The following is a 23,599-nucleotide window of genomic DNA, read 5'->3' on the forward strand; positions in this document are numbered from 1 at the left end:
CACATTTGCAATGCATGCTGCTGTCATCACTGCAGCTCCCATATGTCCTCTCCCAAGATGTCTGTGCCTCAGTCGTTGCAGATGTCATCAAAGATTATCCGTTTAATTTTTAACATTATCAAAGTTAATGTATACCCTTTACTTTTCAACAGTGTCAATGCTAATTAAGCCTTTTAATTTTTAACATTTTAAAGTTAATATAAACTCTATTAATGCTTCTTAGCTGATCAAACACAGGAATGATCACTATGAACTAATCGTATAGTAGTTTTTCCATTAAGTAGCCAGTAGATTTTTTTGGTGATGCTATTGTCAACAGTTATAATAGCTACCCTTCCTTATCATATTATTTTGTATGCAAAGTATATGATCCTAAACACCTGAGTTGAGACTGCTCACTGCTCACCACTCCAGGCTTCTTCCCTAATTGCCTGTGCCATCTCATAACTTTTCCTCCATGCTGCCGCCCCCACCCCTGGAGCTTTATTCTCTACATGTGCATCAATGCCTGTCTCCATTCTTTCAAGTATTGTTAACACAAGTCATTATTTGCAGTAGACTTTGCTAAGTTTATTGGTTTCCTAGGGCTGGCATAGCAAAGGACCACAACCTGAGTGGCTTAATCAGCAAAAGTTTATTGTCTCAAGGTTCTGGAAACTAGAAATCTGAAATCAAGATGTTTAAAGAGTTGTTCTTTCTGAGAGCAGTGAGGGAAGTATCTGTTGCAGATCCTTGACTTGTTGATGGCTGTGTTCTTCCTGTGTCTCTTAACGTTGTCTTCTTTTTATGCATATCTCTGGTCCAAATTGCCCCTCTTATAAGGACACCAATCATGTTGGATTTGAGCTCACCCTCACGATGTCGTTTTAACTTGATTGCCTCTATAATGATCCTGTCTCCAAATAAGGTGACATCCTGAGGTACTAGATGTTAAGACTCCTACATATCTGTTTTAGGACACAATTCGTCCCATAACACTAAGGCTTAAAGATAACACATGGGAGGGGCACCTGAGTGGCTCAGTCAGTTAAGCGTCCAACTTCAGCTCAGGTCATGATCTCACTGTTTGTGGGTTCGAGCCCCATGTTGGGCTCTGTGCTGACAGCTCAGAGCCTGGAGCCTGCCTTGGATTCTGTGTGTCCCTCTCTCTCTGCCTCTCCCCCACTTGCACTCTATCTCACTCTTAAAAGTAAATGTTAAAAAAAAAACTTTAAAAAACAAAAAAAGATACCACCTGGGAAATACAGCACAGAAAAAAAAAATTTAAGCTAAATCTTAAGTGTCATTTTCTTAGAAGCTATTGGCTATGCCTGGTACAGAGTCTGATTCTCTCTGTTCTTCTGTCCAAACTACTCCCACATTAATGGGCCAGTTCACTATACTGGATGGAAATCTGATTGTGCACTCTCATTCCCTGTGATGGTTAATTTTATGTGTCAACTTGATTAGGCCGCAGGGTACTCATATATTTAGTTAAACATGCTGAGTGTTTTTGTGAGGGTGGTTTTTTTTTAATATAATTTATTGTCAAATTGGCTTACATAGAACAGCCAGTGCTCATCCCAACAAGTGCCTTCCTAATGCCCATCACCCATTTTCCCATCTCCCTTACCCCACCATCCACCTATGAGTGTATTTTTGGATAAGATAAACATTTAAATCAGTAGACAGAGTAAAGCATCTTGCTACCTATAATGTGAGTGAGCCTAGCCCAATCAGTTGAAGGCCTGAATAGAACACAAGGCTAACCCTTCCCTGAATAAGAAAAAATTCTCCTACCTAACAACCTGCAAACTGGGACATCAACTCTTCCTAGTTCTATAGCAGCTTCCAGCATAAGACTCAAACTAGGACACTGGCTGTACAGAATCTGCATCCCTCCTCCCTCTACCCCCCCTCATGTACATTATTTGTTCTGTTTCTCTGGAGAACCCTAACCAATACAGCCCCTAAGACCAGGTCCCTAATAAATAACAACCACAAATAATGTAAGTATACCTTCAGGATTGCAGTCTATCTGCTATAGAACCAGCCCTTTATCTTACTCAGCACAGTACCCAACTCCTCCAAACTTAAACCTTTATATATGGGTTATTCCCACAGGTTTCACTCATCTTTATGACTAAAAAATGTTCCCCCATTGATCTCTCCAAGAACCTGCCCCCAAAGACAAAATCCACCTCTCAACCTTGGTGAGACTAAGAAATACTGAAGTCCAAGCTCAGAGCACTCTGCTATGTGCACAGAACTTCTCATATATTCTTTGCATACATCTCAAACCACTGAGGACTTCTCAAGTTCTCCTCATCTAATTCCATCTAAGGCTTTTCATGCAACTAGACAATTCCTTCCATAGTTTAATATTACATTTGTGTGGCTTTGTAAAGAATTAGCCTTGTCTAATTAGGACTCAACACAAACCCTCCAAAGTTTAAACATATCAGAGCTCAAACAAATCAGACTCTTCAAAGAGTGTTTCTCGGTTGAAAAGGGCCACACTACTCCCCCTCAGTCTGTGCTTGACTTTCATCTTTTTTTAATTTTTTTTTTTTCTGAGAGAGAGAGAGACAGCATGAACAGGGGAGGGTCAGAGAGAGAGGGAGACACAGAATCTGAAACAGGCTCCAGGCTCTGAGCTAGCTGTCAGCACAGAGCCCGATGCGGGACTTGAACCCACAAACTGTGAGATCATGACCTGAGCCAATGTCAGACGCTTAACTGACTAAGCCACCCAGGCACCCCACTGACTTTCATCTTTACTTTGGGCTTCTGTTTTCCAGATTCTCTATGTCACCACATTACCTGGTCATGCCTCACCCAAAGTGGTGTGGTTCCCCTTTAAATTTTTCAATGTGGACAAAAATGTTTTCCCTTGGCATAACTAAAACAGGCTGGTACTTTCAAGAACAGCTTTACTAAACATGAGGGAAACAGAAAACAAATAATTACATAAAACATACACCATATAAAAATAGCCAAGTTTCCAACTGCAGGTTTCCGTTTCTAAAAATTCCATTAGAAGTAGGAAAGTTTTACTGGGCCTCAATCTCATTTACCCCTTTGTCAACCACATCCCTTATTTTGGTATATCCTGTCTGGACTCCTCTCTCCTACCTCTCCTACCTTCAACACTTCATCTATCCCTGAACCCTATAATAATCTTGAGCTGCTAGCTTGTTTTCTTAAGCCATATCTCAAAGAAAAAAAATACCCAATAACTTAGTTTTAAAACTATCATTCTCCTAATTAAAATATCCTGGACTGCCAACAAAATGCCTGCTTACAAGAGATTTTCAAGTGTTGATGCTGATGATTCACAGAGTTCAAACATTAACTCTTCTCAATATTGAAATTAAATCAGCATTTTTTTTTTAAAAAAAAGTATATTCTAAGAAATGATTCCTGGAAAAATGAATATTTTTTACAGTAGCAGATAGGGTTCTGAGCTCAAATAAATTTGAAAAATGTTGAGTTAAACTAAGTTTCACAGTTTTCTCCAATACATATCTTCTCAAATCATTCCATGCAGTCAGCCAGTTCTTAATGAGCACCTATTATGTGCCAGGCAGTGCTCCAGGCTCTGACAAAATCCTGATGAAGAATGAACAGGACATATAAATCCTGGTCCTCCCTTCATAGAATTTACTTTCTAGGTAGGCTTCACCAAGAAAAGTTAATGAACAGGCAAGCAAATAAGATTTCAAATAATGGTAAGGACTCCAAAGACATTAAGGGGTGATGTAGGGAAGAGCTGGAAGTGGGAAAACCCATCAGGCTGGAAGTGGGAAAACCCATCAGGCAGATGGAACAATGAGTCCACAGACCAAGCAAGAGAAAGCTGGCATACTGGAAGAAGAAAAAGAGCCTCTGTGGCTGAAGCTGAGAACTTGAATGGGAAAATGCATGTGAGGAGGTATGATCTTAGAGGCCATGATAGGAAGGAAGATTTGATCCTTGCTGCTAGGAAAGCAAGATGAAGGGTTTTAAGCCTTAGCACAATCTTATAATACAATTTGAAAAGAGAAATCAGGGCGCCTGGGTGGCTTAGTCGGTTAAGCGTCCGACTTTCGCTTAGGTCATGATCTCGCGGTTCGTGGGTTCGAGCCCCACTTCGGGTTCTGTGCTGACTGCCAGCTCAGAGCCTGGAGCCTGTTTCAGTCTGTGACTTCCTCTCTCTCTGACCCTCCCCTGCTCACGCTGTCTCTCTCTCTCTCCTAGAAATAAATAAAACATTTAAAAAAAAAAAAAAAAGGAAAGGAAAGAAAAGAGAAATCTCCCTGGCCTATTGTGTAGCGAATGGAATTTAAAGACCAAGATTACAAGTGGAGACCAGTTAGGAGCCTCTTACAGTGGTTCACCTTGGAGACAATGATAGGGTTGTCAGAGCAGATAGATGTGGATGGCTTCAGCATGTTTTTCAGCAGTGGAGACAACAGGGCTTTTGGATGGGTTAATGTGGCAAATTGGGGACCAGAGAGAAGAGAGTGATGACTTCTAGTTTGGGGGCTTGAGCAGTTAACTACATGTGGTATTATTGACCAAGCAGGGAAAGACTAGGGAAGCAAAGGTTTACAGGGGTGAAGGAAATCAAGAGATTGTTTTATCTACATTAAGTTCAAGATACCTATTACACATATAAGTGGTGCTATCAAGTAGACATATCTTACATATCTCTAAGTCTGGAGCTTAGGAGAAAGGTTCCTGACATATATTGGGAAATCATTGGCATAGAGATGATATTTAGAGTCATGGAACTTGACAAGACCACCTAGGGAGAATGTAGGGAGGAGTTAAGGCCCAAAGCCAACCCCTGAGGCACTTTGAATTGAGAAATCTGGTATAGAGGAAGAGCCACAGAGAAGACTTTTAGCAGAGAAGACTTTTAACATGTTTATGTGCATTAATGACCCTTTAAGAGGCAACACAGAAGGCAGCATTTCCCAAACTTATTTGACCTTGGAAACTTCTGTCACATAGCATCTCACAGGGAAAAGGTCCCAAGGAAAATATTCTGGGAAATATTGTTCATACCCTTCTAGCTGCTAATATATTAACTTCTAAGGTGACACAGGCAAGTATTCTCCCTCTAAACAGAGAGGCATTTCAATGAAAGCCCATCAGGGGAGCATAACACTCCCCTGACGATGTAGGCCAAAAAATGTACCTGCAGGAAGCACACATGAGCCAAATGCAGTAAGGAGGAAGGAAGGCTGTTGCACCATTGCTTTACTGAGCCAAACCTCACATGCTGGCTGTTTTTGCCTTCTTACATTAATAATAGTTATTTTGGTGGAGGAGTGAGATTGAAGGTCTAAGAAGAGGTCCAGAATTAAATGCTCTTTGTTTGGTGAACTATGTAACTTTTTTCTGAATGCTAGCATTTGGGTGTTTATGCCTATATACACTATACCAGAGTATCTTTTGATGCCCTGGAAAGAGTTAATTTAGATAAAGATTTTTCTCTATTTTCTAGTTAGGTTTTTTGTTTTTGTTATAAACAACAGAAACTCACTCATGCATATTATTGGGATCTAAGGCAGCCCTAAGGACAGGCTTCCCTCTAGGACCCATTTTCCCTCCTCTTCCCTCTTTTTCTCAGCTCCCACCCCCCACGTCTTGCCCCCCACACACACACATACCATAGGCCAGAGGTTGTATGGTCTTTCTTTCATGGTACCTTTGAGACTTCTCACTTTATAGGTATGCACTATGAAATCATAATGAAATCCTCTACATTTGTATAGCACAGTCTAAATAGCCACACATGTTATGGACTCAATGTTTGTGTCCCTGTAAAATTCATATGTTGAAATCCTTAACCTTCAATGTGATGGTATTAGGAGGTGGGGCAGTAATTTAGAGGTAATTAAGTCTTGAGCATGAAGTCCTTATGAATGGGATTAGTACCCTTACAAGAAGAAACCTAAGAACAAATTGATGGTCATCGGAGGGGAACAGCATGGGAGAAATTAACAAAATGGATGAAAAGAAGTGGGAGGTACAGACTTCCAGTTATGGAATGAGTTAGTCATGGAGGTACAGCATAGGGAATGTAGTCAATGGTATTGTAATTTCATTGTATGGTGACAGATTGTAGCTACAGTTGCAGTGAGCATAGCATAATGTGTAAACTTCTTAAATCACTATTTTGTATACCTGAAACTAATGTAACATTATATGTCAACTATACTCAAATTTTAAAAAATTAAAAAACATGAAGGATAAAACAAGAAAAATGATCTCTCTCTCTCTCTCTCTCAGCTCTGTGAGGATACAAAAAGAAAACAGTCAGTTGCAAACAGGAACAGTTCCCTCACCAGACACTAGATCTGGTGGGGCCTTGATCTTGGATTTCTAGTATCCCAGACTGTGAGAAATAAATGCTTGTTGTTTAAGCCAACCATTCGGTCTATAACAGCCCAAACTAAGAGAACACAGGCTTGGAGGTTTGCTTTAAAAACGAGGAAACCAAGACCTAGGGAGGAGAGACAAAATACAATGTGGAAGGACCCCTAGATTGGTTTGATAACCCTAATTTGTACTCTTGTGTGACTGTAGGCAAATTTGTGACTGGGCCTCAAATTCCTCTTCTGCAAAGGGAGATGACTGAGAAGGGATAAGTGATTTTCAACATGTACTTTGAGGCATTTACAGTCTGCTTTTATGATTTTGAGATGGAGTGTCTTGGCTGAGGTCATACAGTTAGGTGGTTCGTGGCAGAGTGAGATCTACATGTTCTCTCACCTGGCCCAATGTTTTGTTTTGTGACACCACACTGCATTTCCATTAAGATTTTTTTTATTTCAACTAATTTTTCTTGTCTATTTGTAGTGCTATGAAAATACTACCAGAAGGCAACATTGTGCAGTGCAAAAGCATAAACTTGGAAACTAGGTTTGGATATAGGTCTACATTTAGCTCTTGTGACATTGGAGCAGCTACTTAACCACTTCTCGGCCTCATTTTCTCATCTTTAAGACAACTGTATATAATATATATACCTGCCTTATAGGGTTGCTGATCATATTAAGATTGTGTCTATAACCATCATGGTCATAGTAGGTACAAACATTCTTAGTCCATTTAGGCTGCTAACAGAAATTCATTTCTCATAGTTTTGGAGGTTGAAAAGTCCAAAATCAAGGCTCTGGCAGAGCTGGTGTGTGGTGAGAACCCACATCCTGGTTTTCAAATGACAGTAAAAGGGCTAACTGGTTCTTGGCCTTTTCTTATAAGGGCACTAATCCTATTCATGAGGGTTCTGCCTTCATTACCTAATCATTTCCCAAATCATGCTCTACCTCCTAATACTATCACACTGGGGATTAGGATTTCAACAAATGAATTTGAGGAAGATACAAACATTTAGTCTGTAGCACATTCCATCTCACGTTTCACATCTTCCTCCTTACTGATTTGGGGAGATAAGGAATTATGGCAAAGAGTTCATGTACCAGGATGGAGATGGGGCATGCATTTTCCGTATAAGTAATGTTTATTCAAGACAGCATTTTAGTTCAATCAGTCTCGTTGAAAGCCTTTTCAAAATATTAGTCTGTGCTCCTCCTTTAGAAACCACGCACTCTGAATATAATTGAATCTTTCTTGATGATTGAAGACCTTGCCATGCCTCAGGCTTATTATTCAGCTGCTTGGATAAATACGCAGAAGGTGCAAAACTTAGTTGGACTGTGTTGAACTCAGGAAATCTTCTAGAAGTTTGTTGTTTATTTTGAATTGAATTATTTGTTAACAATTTTATTGTGGGTCAGATTTCTAAATAGTGCAAACATTCCATTTGTAGATGTGTAGATATTGGATATTGTGTTCTGGTTAAACAAATGATCAACAGATTTTTTTTTTCTTTTAATGACTACTGTGTTAATGGACCTGAACCAGGCATCATTTTTAAAATGAGGAGATATGAAGGTTTTTGAGGCCTTAAGGAATGGATGCCCTAATGGGGAAAGGGGCAAAATATAAAGTCATAAAAAAATAACTGTAAAACAAGAACCAAATGAAAAAGAGATGTTTTTATAAAGAAATCAGTACTTGAAATGGGACTTGAACCACATAGGCTTGGGACCAGCTGTACTCAGTGGTAAGAAGAATGTTTGATAGGGAAGGATCTTTAAAGTAGAGGAAATAGTTTGAATAAATGCCCAGGGAAGGGGATTCTTGGGGTATATCCATAGGACCATAAGTTGTTCATTCAGAGATAATTAAGGTTAACAAAAGATATTTAGTTGGGATATTCCTGGTTTTTGATAACATGTGTTGAATATCCAGATGTCTTGGAAAGTGTTTCTGAAAGTTCCTATATAGTTGTGGGAAACTCTGATCTACCATGTATTCTTTTGTAAATTATTTTCTCTCTGTGGGCCTATAATATATAGGTCACAAAAGAATTCATAGGACATGCAATTTGCCTGCTGTTAGAGGCCTAGAATCATTTCATGGACACCACAGATGTCTAGTACACAGAGGTCTAGAGCAGAATGCCCTACCAAAATCCATCTGCCTTTGTGGAAGACAACCTTTAGAGCTACAGGATAGGTCCTGGATTTGGATCTTCATTGACCCTCCTTAAACACCTCTAGCCAGGAGCATGGAGGAAGGAGAGAAACAGGTTTCTTTAATCTCCCCGCTTGCCTCACCTGCCCCTCATTTGCCAGCCCAGCCCCCTCCCATCCCACACTGGCTCCTAAAAAACAAGGTCACTTTCCTCAGAGGGAAAGTCATCCTTTCATCTACTATCCAATGGACTTATATACTCCTTTATGAAAGTGGAAAATGAGAGAAAGAAGGGAAAAACCTGTGCAGAACCCTGGTATTATGGGACATGGTCTGCTTTGTGGAAGCCATCATTCCCAGCAGAGGTAAAAAAAAAAAAAAAGCATGACATAGCAATGTGCATATTCCACATTAAACTATCCGGGCAGCGAGCCTCTTGTTAAAAATTGCTGGATAGAGGAGCGCCTGGGTGGCTTAGTCGGTTAGGCGTCTGACTTTCACTTAGGTCATGATCTCGCGGTTTGTGGGTTCGAGCCCCACGTCGGGCTCTGTGCTGACTGCCAGCTCAGAGCCTGCAGCCTATTTCAGAGTCTGTATCTCCCTCTCTCTCTCTGACCCTCCCTGCTCACTCTCTCTCTCTCTCTCTTCTAGAAATAAATAAAAATTTTAAAAAAATTGCTGGATAGATAATCTCATTAACATTTCCAAATATCGATTGACTCTGATAAGGAGAGAAAAGAAAGATTGATGAGATTCTCAATGTCAAACTCAGCATTCCATGTATAAAGCAAAGCTAGACTATGCCAACGAACATGACCTTTTTGCTTTTTTTTTTTTTAATGTTTTATTTATTTCTGAGAGAGAGGGAGAGACAGCGTAAGCAGGGGAGGGTCAAAGAGAGAGAGATACGGAATCCCAAGTAGGCTCCAGGCTCTGAGCTAGCTGTCAGCACAGAGCCCAGCAGGGTTCAAACCCGTGAACCATGAGATCATGACCTGAGCCAAAGTCGGACCCAACCGACTGAGCCACCCAGGCGCCCCGCCTTTTTGCTTTCTACATTCAATCCTGGCTACCAAATGAGGAGGGCAGTTAGCATTACTCCCTGTATAGAGCGAAGGCTCCCTTCTAGCCTTCTCCTTTTTGTTGTTGTTTTTCCATATCTGACCTCTTTATTCCTGCCCTTCACTTTCAATCATAAATGTAAGACTGCTCACCTAATAATGAAAAACTCCTTTCCTAACAAGGCACAAGACCAGAGTGATAGAATTGGAAGGAAACTCAGAAGCATTGAATTCACCCTTCTGGCTTTTAAGGTCAGGAAAATGAGGCCCAGAAAGATAAAGTGGCCTTACTGAGTACAGAGATGGTAGGGATGAAAGCAAGTGGTTGTTCATGTTAGTCCGTTTACAGGAAAATGAGGCCCAGAAAGATAAAGTGGCCTTACTGAGTACAGAGATGGTAGGGATGGAAGCAAGTGGTTGTTCATGTTAGTCCGTTTACAGGGTGTTATCACATATGTGATCTCATAAAAACCTGTGATGTAGGTGATATTATTATTATGATTTTTTTTACAGGCCAGGAAACTAAGACATAGAAAATTCTCCCATAAGGGGAAAGCTCACATACCTTTTCATCAGGGAAACTGCCACGACAAAGTCTAGTAATTCTGAAAAGCCAAACTCTGCTCTGAAGAGCAAGACAGTCCAAGATTGAGAAGATGCCGCCTGTGTGCTTACATCTGTTAGGGGAAGGTTGTCAATCTTCCCACAAGGCTGCACACAGGACACTCTAATGCTATCAAAACCATCACCTGACCCCTGCAAGGACTGAGTTTCATATAGCCATTTGATGCCTTCTAAACATGGTTATGTGGAAACCCTAGAAAGGGCCAGCTCTTCTGCAGAGGAATCTACATTTTACTCTGCAATATGAAAAGTAAATGAATTAAAGTTGTCTCAAGATTTTGAAGGCATTCAGACTTTAATTGGGAACAGAGAGAGGAACTCTTCTCATCCCATCTTTTACTGTTCTTTGTGACTAGCACCCACCTCTATGACCCTGCCTTTTCAGAGTGGCACTGATAAACACAAACTCTCTTTTCCCCCTTTTTAGTCTTAGAGAAAGAATCTGATCACCAACTAGATCATATTTTCAGGGATGGTGAAAAATCATTTGGAACTTCTGTTCATCTCAGACCAGGGTCAACAAACCACTGTCCATACACAAACTCCAGCCTGCCGCCTATTTTTGTAGCCTCATTAGTTAAGAATAGTTTTTACATTTTTAAATGGTTGAAAAAAATTAAGAGAAGAGTAATATCTCATGACATGAATCTAATATTAAATTTAAATTCAATGGCAAAATTTTACTGGAACACAGTTTTATCATTTGCATCTTGTTTATGGATGCTTTTGTGCTAAAACAATGGGGTTTGGTAGTCACAACAGAGATTATATGACCTGTACAGCTTAAATTATTTACTGTTCAGCCCTTAACAGAAAATCTTTGCCAGCCCCTGTCTTAGAGCACTAATCACACTGTATGAGAACTGGTTCTATTCATATTCATCTCCTAAACTAGACTTTTAAGCTTATGAAAGGCTCCACTGTGCTTAGAATGAAACTCTACTTTTGGTTGGCATTCTGTACATGTTTGTAGGATAAAAGGAAAAATGAATAAATGATGTGGGCTTGGGCAATTCAGTTCCCATTTCTGGGCCTTAGTTTCCCCTTTTGTGAAATGAAAGGGTTGGTTAAGATGATGTTGGTTCCTTCTAGCTCCAATATTCTGTTTTAAGGTTACTGCAACCAAAAATAAGTATCATGCTCAGTTAATTGAACCTTCTGTTTTATAACTTCGGGTTTTCCCTTAGTGACTTTCTGAATATTGGCTGGTTTCACAGGTCTGTCAGTACCATGAAGGCAGTACCCTTACTAGCTAACTTTACTGGAGCATTTGATGTGAGTGCGGTGTACATTGCCTACTCTGTGAAAATTCCTTATAAATCAGTAACTTCCTTTTCCTCATGGCTGCTGTCTTATGTGAGTATAGCAACATGAACAAAGTTCTCAGAGCCTGGTCACTATTAAGAATCTGAACATGTGGAACCCAGAGAACACACCCTGGATTTGTGGCCACCCCCCTCTCCACCTCCATCCAGATGCGTCCACATGGCCTAGAAAACAGCCATCTGCCATCACTTAGAAAAATCTCACTACTTAGAAAAATTTAGTACTTGGAGGGGCGCCTGGGTGGCTTAGTCGGTTAAGCGTCCGACTTTCCGACTTTCGCTTAGGTCATGATCTCGCGGTTTGTGGGTTCAAGCCCCGCGTCGGGCTCTGTGCTGACTGCCAGCTCGGAGCCTGGAGCCTGTTTCAGTCTGTGACTCCCTCTCTCTCTGTCCCTCCCCTGCTCACGCTGTCTCTCTCTCCTAGAAATAAATAAAACATTAAAAAAAAAATTTAGTACTTGGAAAATAGTGGCATTTTCAAACCAAATGGATATAAAAGTTCTCCTCCAAACCTCATAACTGCACAGGGCCATGCTCTCAGGTAGTATTTGGTGGACAATGTCATGGCATAAGGCTATGGCCTGCTATGTTCTCAGCGGGATTTGGGCATAAGGCTATGGCCTGATATGTTATCAGCGGGGTTTGATTTGATTGAACAATTATCCTGCACTGTTACCTCCTAGAAGGGTCATTATCTCTCCCCAACCCCATCACTGTTAAGGAGACAGAAAAACTTAGAATCCAGGCATATATGACATAAGGAAACATGCTTGTAGTAAATATGGCCCAATGAAGTCTTCCTGTGCAGTAGCCATGATCAATCCTTATGCACCAGGTGAAATGTTTTTCTGGACTTTTCTGTTCCCTTTTCTACTTCTTCCCCCAAGTTGTTAACACTGTCCAGTGTCTCAGGCCTCTGCTATGATGTACCACGCATGGGAAACACTCAAGCTTTTAGTTCAGTATCTTCTTTCCTTTTCTCTTTTAAATGAAGGGTAGGGAGGTATAGTGGGAAAGTGTAAAGCACTTAGAATTATATTGGTCTGAGACCCAATTCCTCCACTCATTGGTGAACTCTCAGTTCTTATTTGCTTTATGAAGATAATACTTATTACCTACCTCTACTTATCACCCAGAATCCCTTACAGGCAAGGGCCATGCATTATTTATTCTTCTTTTTATCTTGCACTATGCAGTACATAGCATGCAGTAGACACTTGACAAGTGTCTGAACAAAATTGAACTGACTTTATACATAATTTTACATGTATCATGACATGTGGAGTGTTTGAGCTAAAAGGAACTCAGAGACCTCTTCAGTTCACACGCAGCAAATAGGCACTTCTCACTTCTGTGCCAAATGGTCCAAAACCGTCACCATTTTCTTTCCAGCTGAGTGTCTTTTTTTTTTTTTTTACCTGAGCTTCACAATCTTCAAAGTTTTCTGGAAAGCCACTACCATTTGACTGAAATTATCACTGGAGGGAAAAAAAGTTTGATACAATTCTGGATTGAGTTAAACTTCTACTTTATAAATGAAGAAACCTAGACCTAGGGTGATGACATAAGCTGGCAAAGGTCACAGAACTAATTGCAGAGTGAGCTGGAACTAGAATATAGATCTCTAGATTCTTTATCCAGTGCTCTATCTACTACATAACATTTGTGTTCTGATTCAAGTCTCAGTGCCTTCCAGCTAGCATTGGAGGAAATTTCTAGCAAGGACAAATGAATGTGGGAGAGGGGGTATAAAGGAGGGCCTTAGAGTAATGTAGCTGTCTCCCTGTCAATTCAGAAGGTAAGTAAGTTATTCAGCAACTTTCACTGAAGGCCTCTTTCAGGCAAAGGTGCAAGGCCCCAGAGACCTAGATAAATGAAATGAGGACTCTGCCCCATGACTTATAGACCCATAAACAAGCAGTGAAAAACAAAACAGGATGATAAGTAAGCTAACAGAGATATGCCTAGAGACCTCCAAGGGACAGAAGGCATGAGCCAGCAAAGTCAAGGATGGCTTAACTGAGGAAGTAACTTCTGAGCTGATTCTTCCAAAAAGAGTTATAGTTCTCCAAAGCAAAGAAAGGAAAGGGTGTTCCATCAGAAGGAATGGTCTAGAAAGAGCTTGGCACATGTAGAGACTAGCAAAGAGTTCTTCATGGAAGGAACATCAATATGTGGTAAATGAGGAAGAAGAAGGGAGGAAATTAAGGGCACTGTCAGGCAAGGGACCTGGAGAGATAAGCAAAAGCAGCCTACTTTGAAGGAGTCTACAAAGGCTGACAAGACATATACATAAATAATTACAACATAGGATAGAATGATCTGGTACTTTTCAAACCACCAAAGGGCGTGCAGGGGAGTCAGAAAAGGGAGTCATGATTTCTCACTAGGGGTTACAGAGACTATATCACTGATTAGTCAAGCAGAGTTAAAAGTTAAAATCCTTTTCAATTTTTTGGGATTCAAGTAGAAGTTAAAGATCTGCAATATAATTACATACCTAGATGTGTCCTTTTTGACTATCTAACTTAATGATCCACATTCTAAATCCCGAAACATTGCCCAGTGGCTTCCCCACTCCCATTATATAACATGTTGCATATTTTGTTCACCATTCTATAGCCAGCACCTAGAACCATGCCTGGCACCTAAGAAGTATCAAATAAATATTTGTAGAACCAGTCTTTCAGTTGATGTGTTTTTACCATGGCAACCACATACACTAGATTTTTCAGTGTCTTTAAAATACCCTGTCCTTGGAGCACCTGACTGGCTCACTCCAAAAAGCATGTGACTCTTGATTTCAGGGTTGTGAGTTCGAGCCCCATGTTGGGTGTAGAGATTACTTAAAAAATAAAATCTTAAAAAACAATCCTGTCCTTTAGTTGCCATTAGTACAACTGTATTTGTCATGCATTTAGAATTCTGTCTTAGAAAATACGGTAACAAAACTCAGATACAACATAGGAAAGCTTCATTCTTGTTGTCAAAAACACCCAATGCCAGCCAGAGTATTTGGGAGAGAGGTGGGAAGAGAATGTGGTTTTGTGTAGAGCACATCATTTCTGGGCTGGAGGCCTCAGCCACTCCCTTCTGCGTGGTTGGCTAGTAGTCTCAGACCAAGGCTGCCCCTCCATCTTGTTCTTTGCCCATTGAACACATAGGTTTGGGAGTCTTGGATGAAAGTAGAAAGCATTAGCGTCTTGGAAAGGATGTAGCTTGGGTGCTTGTGGCCTTGTTTGGGTCTTTCTAAACAAGTTTCTGGCTACTCTACTGAGAAAGGAAACCTTCCACATCTGCAGAGATGAAAGAGTGGGTTGTTACAAGCTTAGCATTTTCCCAACACTCCTTGAAATATAACATTTAATATGTTTATCACTGTCAAATGGATTATCAGTGAAAACCGTTATCAACCCTGTAATGTCCTTTTCTTTTCTCCTTCTTCTCTCCTTCCTCTCTCCCTCTCCCATTTCTTCTTCTCCTTATTCTTCTCCTCTTTCTCCTCCTCCTTCTTCTTGACAGTGCTTTACCAGCCAAACTTTGGAAATGAAAAATCAGTAACAGAAAAATAAATTTGTAAAATAAACTGGATATTCTTATCATAAGAAATGTCCAAAAATCCACTGCAAAAAGAAATGTGTGTATACATGTAAATAGATAGGTACTTATACATACACACGCTGTGTTGTAAATGGTTATTAAGGTTTCCAGGCAAGCCCACAAAAGTCTATTCAATATATAATTGTAGGCAAACTACTGTGTATGTGCAAGTTTTTTTAAATTACTCAACAATGCCAATAAATACAATAGGAAAACCACTAAAATTTTAAATTATTTTTAAGAAATAGATCTTGACTACTGGTCCTTGGGATGACAAGATGGACAGACAACTCTGTCTTAATAAGTAACATTAACTACATGCTTACAATAAGCCTGTGTGGTAAGACCTTTACAAGCATTAGCATTACAAGTATTTGATCTCATAACAACCTTATAAAATAGGTATCATTATTTTCCACACTTAACAAGGAAAATGAGTCACTGGGAAGTTAAATAACTTCCCAAGGTCACACAGGGAGTTGTAAGGGAGGAATTTGAACTGAGGCAGCTTGGTTCCAAAGCTCTCAATCTGAATGACAACCCTAGATTAAGAACCGCTGGAGAGTCCTCTGGAAGAGGCAGGTCCAGTTAATAGTGGGGGGTACACAGGAAGTGTCTAAAGCTGACAGCAAGTGACTGACTAGGGACAAAGCTGGGTAGTCAGGCTTAGGTACTGGGTATATGACATTTTGGTAAGGTCATTTTGATACTAGTGCTATTTTGACATTCACAATTCATTCCTATGAATAATAAAGCATTAAACTTTTAAAAAATCAAGTACTCTGTGCAGTAGAAACGCATCCTAATGTCAAGATGAACTCAGAGTCTCATAAGTGATTCATGGCCAGGGCTGGAGTCAGAGATGTGGTGGGAGATCATGAAGCCTAAAACTGTGGTAGGGTTGTCACATACATTTGTTCATTTTCTTTTTAAGTGACTGGCTTGATATTTAGGATTACAGAATGTCTATGGTGTCAAAGTGGTCTCAAAAAAAAAAAAAAAAAGGCTCTACTTCAAAAAAGGACTTGCAGGAGGAAGAGGTTAAGCAGTGAGTGCTAACCACAGCCTGACCTGGGCAGAAGCAGAAGGAAGCCTCAGGCCAAGTAATGGAAGGAGAGTTGCTTTCTGTTCTGGTTGTCAGAAAGGGCAAAGAATCAAAACATCACTTTTGCAATGGATTTACAAAATTTCAGGAAGTGTGACAAGACACATTTTTTTTTTTAAGAGTTCAGCTTTTTACTGAGCAGGTTACAGAAGAGGTTTAGTCAAAAAAACCAAAGCCCATGTCATCATCAGGCTCCTCTGATTCTTCTTTTTTTGCTTCCACCTCCTTCTGCCCAGCTGGGGCAGCAGTGGTGGAGGGGGTGGGACATTCCAGCCACACTGCGCCAGCTGCTGGGACAGGTCCACCACCCCCTACATTGCAGATGGGGCTCCTGATGTTGACATTGGCCAGGGACTTTGCAAACAAGCCTGCCCAGAAAGGTTCAACGTTTACACCTGCTGCTTCAATGAGGGCATTGTTCTTATCCTGTGTGACTGTCACCTCATCATGGTGCAGGTTGAGGGCTGAGTAGATGCAGGCGAGCTCTGAGGAGGCAGCCATGGGCAGGTGAGGGCTGAGTGGGCACTGCTGGGCATAGTGCTAGTCACCGGATGAAGTGAGGGCCTCACACCAATGCAGCCTTAGCTTTCTCAAAAAGACCAAGCACATTAGTAGCAGCTGAGGAAAGGGAAAACACATTTGTTAAACATCTTTGTGCAGTGTCTTTTTGCTGTGAACGATTTCCCATCTGAAAATTGGGATTATTTGACAAAGTGGCATCACCTCTGGTATTATCCATGGATCAAGATGAAGTATTGTGAGAAAACTAAGGTACAGGGCCAGGTTGAAATCTAGGACCTACCACTTGCCTATCGAGTGTCTTCAGGTAAATCTCAGCCTCTCTGAGCCTCAGTTCTTTCATTGATTAAAAGAGAGTGATAACCTTACTTAAGTCTCGAAGTTGTTGTGGGTCTTAAATTGTGCCTCAGCTTGTCAGCATTCAGTAAATATTTATCAAATGGCTAGAGTGGTTAGTAGCATTACAGCTGAGTATTTAATTTTACTTTTCTCTATTTCTTAAATTTTCTACCATAAACATATATTGCTTTTGTAATTAGAAACAAAAACATAAAACTTATTTATTTTTTTATTTATTTGTTTATTTATTTGAGAGAGAGAGAGAGAGAGAGAATTCCCAAGCAGGCTCTGTGTAGAGAGCGATGCAGGGCTTGAACTCACAACCCTGGGATCATGACCTGAGTCAAAACCAAGAGTCGGTCGTTCAACTGACTGAGCCACCCAGGTGCCCCCAAATTTATTCTTTTTAAATGACAGATGTAATTTCTCACAATTTCACGTTTGCTCACCCACCTTTGTCTCCTTCATATCCCTTCCTGCTATACATAAAAATGGGTCCTCTCTACACAGCAAGATGTTGTGGGATGTCAGTTATTCTCTACACTCCATCATGGCCTCAAGGGGTCAGCTCAGTGTACCCAGACCTACAGTACTTAGATGAGGCTGAGATCAGTGGTAGCTCAGTGCCATGGTTGCTCTATTCTCTCCATGACACATTGATCCCCGTCCTGCCATTCCCTCAGTCTCTCAGTCTGCTGGATGCTCCTTTTTTTTTTTCTTTAATTCTACTGGTTTCATTTTTTCAGTACCAAGGCCTAGAGACAATGACATAGGCTGTAGGAGTCAAGCTTGCATTTGGTCTTTGGAAACCAGAGAGAGTGTGGGTGACTGTATTAAATAAAGCAAAGTTCTGGCAGAAAACCAGCTTCTAATCTTGAAGTATCCCCTGGTTCTTTTCTTTATAATTTTAGGTTTGTGGGTCCCAGATCTCCATATTTGCCTTCTGGAACTGCCTTAACAATAAGAAAAGATGAATGTAGGGATTCAAGGCTGAATTACACCAGCTCCTGAAACATTCTAGCATCAGGAAGCATAACCAGGGGGCTCTGTCACATTTGAAGCTACCTGGTCTGCCCAGCTCTTGTGCAGTGGGCTTATTCTCACACAAGGAGGTAGAGGAAGAGCCTAAGAGCCAAGATCTTTCTAAGTGTGTGGCCTTCTGGGAGTACAAGATATGGTTCATCAGCTTCTTCTCAAACTGATCCCTGCTTGCTTGTTGCTATTTCAGCAAACATCACTGCCATCCACACAGCTACCTAGGTTAAAAATCTAGAAGTTGTTCTTCACCATCCCCCCTCCCGCCCCCACCATTCACACCCCACATCCAATTATACATGCAGCCCTACTGACTCTACTGGTTTAAGTGGCCCTTGAAGTCATTTGCTTCTCTCCATTTCTGCTGCTACCAACTAGTCAAGACAACCATGCCCCTCCTGCCTCTGTAACTGGTATCCCCCAAATAGGATAGTTGTTTGAATGCCTGATAGCCCCAGATGACACCTAGAGAGGATAATGTACATGTAAGGATCACACAGGCAGTCAGTGACAGCAGATCCAGAGGAGAATTCAGACTTTCTGGTCCCAAGTTCAACACTGCTGCTGGAAACTGTTTGTTCACTATACAGTTGACCTTTGAACAATGAAAGGGTTAGGGCCAACCTCCCATACAATTGAAAGTCTGCATATAACTTTTGACTTAAAAATTAACTACTAGTAGCCTAGAAGCCTTGTTGATAGGATTAACAATCATTTTGTATGTTATAGTATTATAACTGTATTCTTACAATAAAGTGAACTAGAGAAACAAAAATGTTATTAAAATCACAAGGAAGAGAAAATACATGTATGGTACTATAATAATCTATTAATTGAAAAAAAACTGCATTTAAGTGAGCCCACACAGCTCAATCTGTGTTGTTCAAGGGCTAATTGTATTGTTTTGTTATTAGATTTATTTATTTATTCTGAGAGAGAGAGAGAGAAAGAGAGAGAATACCAAGCTGGCTCTGTGCTTGTCAGGGCACAGACGGATGTGGGCCTTGAACCCACGAATTGAGATCATGACATGAGCTGAAATCAAGAGCCAGATGCTTTACCAACTAAGCCACTCAGACACCCCAAGGGTCAACTGTATTGTTTTGAGAACTTGATTGGTGCCAGACAGTTGAAATCATTGTCTCCCTCTAGGGTTTCTCCAGTGTCACCTCCAGAGTCACCTCTGGGGGTGGCTCCCCATGATGGATTATGGTTTTCAGCCTATTTATTTATTTATGTCCACATCACTCCTGCATATTCTCAACTGCAGATAGAATAGGGCATCTCTTAGAGCCCTGCCATCCCTCTCGTTCCAGCATTCTACAAGTTGGCTTCTGCATGGTCTACTCAAGTAGCTTGTGAGCTAGTTAGGCCAAGAGAAAATACACACATTGAAGCACTTCTTCCAAGGAAAAGATTCTATGTGAGTACAACATTAAAACAAAAAGAAGTGGAAGGGTGTCAGGGTGGCTCAGTCAGTTAAGCCTCCAACTTTGGCTCAGGTCATGATCTCACTGTTCATGAGATGAGCCACACATTGGGCTCTGTGATAACAGCTCAGGAACCTGCTTCAGATTCTGTGCCTCCCTCTCTCTCTGCCCTTTCTCTGCTCACATGCTCATGCTCTCTCTCTCTCTCAAAAATAAATAAATAAATAAATAAATAAACAAACATTAAAAAAAAAAAAACAACCCAGACAAGTAAGTGGAAATGCTTCCCTCTAGCATTTCTATATAGGAAAGGGGAACAGGAAAGTCGATCTGGTTCAGCTTTCATTCCTAGCACACTCCATAATTTCTTGGGAAGTCAATGCTCAGAGCACGATAGTTTCCCCAGTGTACCCAGGATTACAACTGATTCATTTAACACATGTCACTAAAGGTATACTATGTGCCAGACACAGTGCTAGATTCAGGGAACACAGTGCTGTATCACATAGACAAATATCCTGTTTTAGGAGACCTTATACGCTAATGGAATCTGACCTAAGCTATTACCTAGTTTCTTTTAAATATATTCTTACCTGGATATCATCTTTACAAATTTCAAATGCTTGATCATAGAATCATAAGATTCTAAGAGATAAAAATGAGATATTCATTTAGCCTAGTGCCTTTCTCCCCTTGGCCAATGTTTAAATCTCTTTTACAATATCCCTGTCAAGTGATCATGTGGTTCTACTTTGGACATTGCCAATAATGGGATTCACTACCTCCAAGGTGATCTATTCTATTCGTAAACAGTACAAGTAGTTACTTGTTCTCCCTATATCAAACCAAAATTGGTTTCCCTAAAGTTTGCAATACATTCTGGCCTTTCAGCCTGCACACTCAAGACAGTCTCTTCTGCTCTGAGTCGGCCTTAGGTATGAAAGCATGGTTACTCTGTCCCTGAGGCATTCTCTTCTCCAGACCAAACATCTCCACTTATTTCCACCATCCCCATAAATATGGTTTCAAACTTCTTCTCTACTCAGATAGCCAACAGAGCTACTTTTTCCCACTCTGTGAAGGCATGGATAGCATCTTACATAAGCAATATTATTCTCCTTGATTCTCCCATGTTAAGCTCAGAGATCATATAAGCATAGAACAAATTTCTTCCACCCCTGGAACACCCCATCTTGTCCATAATTCTGTAGATAGCTTTGAAACAAGCAGGCCAATTTTATTATTCACAAACTAGAGCTAATACTATTGATCTGTCAGGGTTGTTGTCTTAAAAGAGATAATGAATGTTAAATATTTCAACAAATATTGATGTAGTACCCATCGTGTATTGGTTACTGTCCTAGCTGAGTATAATACAGTCCTGAAGATGATAGGAAAGACCTTTACCTTTTCCTCTTACCCAGCACGTTATGGATGACGGGGTATGCTTCCAATATCAAAGAGGCTTTCAGGTTTTCCAAAAACTGTGTCTTGGTTTCATTATCATTTTATATCATAATTTGTTCAGCCTTTGGTCAAGCAGCTGATAGAAATGGAAGAGTTATTTATTGTAAAATGTGTAGTCCCTGCACATTTAAAACCACCGATCTTCCTGTTTCTCGGTTACTGTCAGATAATCCACCATTTTGGGTGGGGTGAATATGAAACCACCACGCAATATCTCACTAGGGGAAGGGAGTGACCACAGGATGTCATCATCTGTGTCAGAAGACTGGCAAATATTTAGCAAATATTCATATTTGCATGTCTAAAAAGTGCTCCACATCTACACCATACTGCTGAAATAAGAGTTAAATCTTTTTCATTAAGCTTCCCTCACTGACCCTATGTACTGACACGATTTCTTTAGTTCTATTTATGTTTTGATATATTAATCTACTAATATCTATAGTGACTAATATTTGCTATTTACAATTAGCCCAGCATCATGCTTGGCATGTACTTTATCTTGGTTAATCCTTACAGCAATCTTTTGAGGTAAGAATCTCCTCTTAATCACGTGAAAACCTGGTTCAGAGAGGGTAGGTGGCTTGCTCAGGCTAATTTAACTAAGAAGTACAAGTGCCAGGAATTGGGCCCAGTAGAGTGCTCATTTCTTTTTACTCCCTTAACCTACCGTCCCAAACACCTGAATCCCAATCCAGGATAGAGGGGGCCACACACAGAGCATCCTTCCTTGCCTACTTGTTCTCTCCCTCCCATTGTTTGTGTCCTTTTCTATCTCCTACAATAGGATTTCATTTCCTGTGAGGGAAAGAGAGCTTATTCATCTTTTTGTTCCTCTCCAGAGACCACAACATAGTAGCTCTCAATAAGTACATTTTAAGTGAAAACACACACAATGCTATCACTAGAACTTCTGACTCCTACTTCAAAATTACAGAAAAGCTTCCATTTTAAAATTAATAATGGGGGCGCCTGGGTGGCTTAGTCGGTTAAGCGTCCGACTTTCGCTTAGGTGCTGATCTCGCGGTTCGTGGGTTCGAGCCCCGTGTCGGGCTCTGTGCTGACTGCCAGCTCAGAGCCTGGAGCCTATTTCGGAGTCTGTATCTCCCTCTCTCTCTGACCCTCCCCTGCTCACGCTGTCTCTCTCTCTCTCTCTCCTAGAAATAAATAAAAAATATTAAAAAAATAAATTAATTAAATTAAATTAATAATGAATCAAAGCATCTTATTGAGCCTGTAATAGTAGCCATAGAGTCACAAAACAATCAAACTGCCTTTTTTATTGTAGCTCCAAACTGCACACCCTTTGTCTGTCTGAAGCCAGAGATGATAAAATCCTCCCATCCTTAGTGTGACCCTCAAAACTGGTTGAGCAGAGACATGCAGTTGTTGGAACATGGATGGAAGAATTTGCTGCTGTGCGCAAATAGAGAAGTGTCCCCAGCCGTACAAGAAACTGGTGGGACTCATTGTGCAGAACACATGGGAAGAAAAGCTCTCCCCTTTATCCAAGGTTGGCCTCACTTGAAGCAGTTGCAGATTGAGAGACAGAGTTCTTGGCATTGGTATTTAAGACTCTGACACCTGAAAGTCATCATTCCAGTTGGAATGGGAGCAACATGGAATAAATAGGTGTACAGGGATCAGCAAGCCAGGAAAGAAAGACTGACATGGCAATAACAACTCTCCACATTTATAGATCATTTCCTGTGTCCCAGGCACGCACTTACGTTATTTGTTTTAATCCTTACCACAGTCTGAGGGGTAGGTACAGTTTAAAGTTATAGAAATAAAGCTTAGAGGAGTTAAGTAACTTGCTAAGGCCTCCTTGTAGGTAAGTGTAGAGCTGAAAGAATTGAACTCAAGTCTCTCTGACTCCAAAGTCTAAACTGTTAACCACTCATGCTAATCATTAACTTCACTTGCCTAACCGTTGAGCCATGCTCTGAGCTGTTCTTGGTAATCAATAATAGAGGCTAAATACTAGACACGCACTGCATTTTATTTATTGCTTTATTTAAAGCTAAATGTATAGTTCTCGATCTGTAAAATGAATGCTATCATCCTCAGTCTTCTAGTTGTCAACATAATCCCAGGCTACCAACCTTCTCTAGATAATATACAGAGACACCTGGACTCAGCGTCTTCAAACTGACAATTTTACTGAAGAAACTGATGCTCAAGTGGGCAGACCAGATAAGCAGCAGCTGTTACAGACTTGAGTCTGATGAAAAATACTACTTATTTCACTTACATTTGTAGACTCTATTATGGCTACCAGGCATGTCATATATATTATTTGATTTGATCCTATGGAATATTATGAGGTAACTAAGGTAAGTAATTTTATCTCTATTATACAGGTGAGGAGGCATGCCTGGAATTATTATCCTGTTAAGTTCTGGCCTTGAGATTCCAAATCCCCGATAAATGAACTACCTCTTTTAACCCTTCAGTAATACAGTTGGAACTGTGCTCAAATCTTGACTCTATCACACATCCCTCTGAGCTTTCAGTTTTCTCCTCTGCCAAGGGATGAGAATATCTACCTCACAGGATTGTGAAACTAGATGAAGTAAT

General features: G+C 40.5%; 1 protein-coding gene across 2 annotated transcripts; it reads right to left on the reverse strand.

The window, feature by feature from the left end:
- Positions 1-16,385: 16,385 nt before the first annotated feature.
- LOC120220067 (60S acidic ribosomal protein P1-like) lies at positions 16,386-16,730 on the reverse strand. Of its 2 annotated transcripts, XM_039217065.1 has the most exons (2): positions 16,660-16,730; positions 16,386-16,584 (listed from the first exon to the last, which is right to left on the reverse strand). In XM_039217065.1, exons 1-2 carry the CDS (start codon positions 16,728-16,730, stop codon positions 16,386-16,388), a joined length of 270 nt encoding a protein of 89 aa, XP_039072996.1. The 2 variants fall into 2 exon arrangements, with proteins under 2 accessions (XP_039072996.1, XP_039072995.1); XM_039217064.1 differs by having other exon boundaries at positions 16,386-16,730.
- Between the last annotated feature and the right edge of the window lie 6,869 nt (positions 16,731-23,599).

Source organism: Hyaena hyaena, unplaced genomic scaffold (assembly GCF_003009895.1).
Source record: "Hyaena hyaena isolate Hyena2069 unplaced genomic scaffold, ASM300989v1 scaffold_667, whole genome shotgun sequence".
NCBI lineage: Eukaryota > Metazoa > Chordata > Mammalia > Carnivora > Hyaenidae > Hyaena > Hyaena hyaena.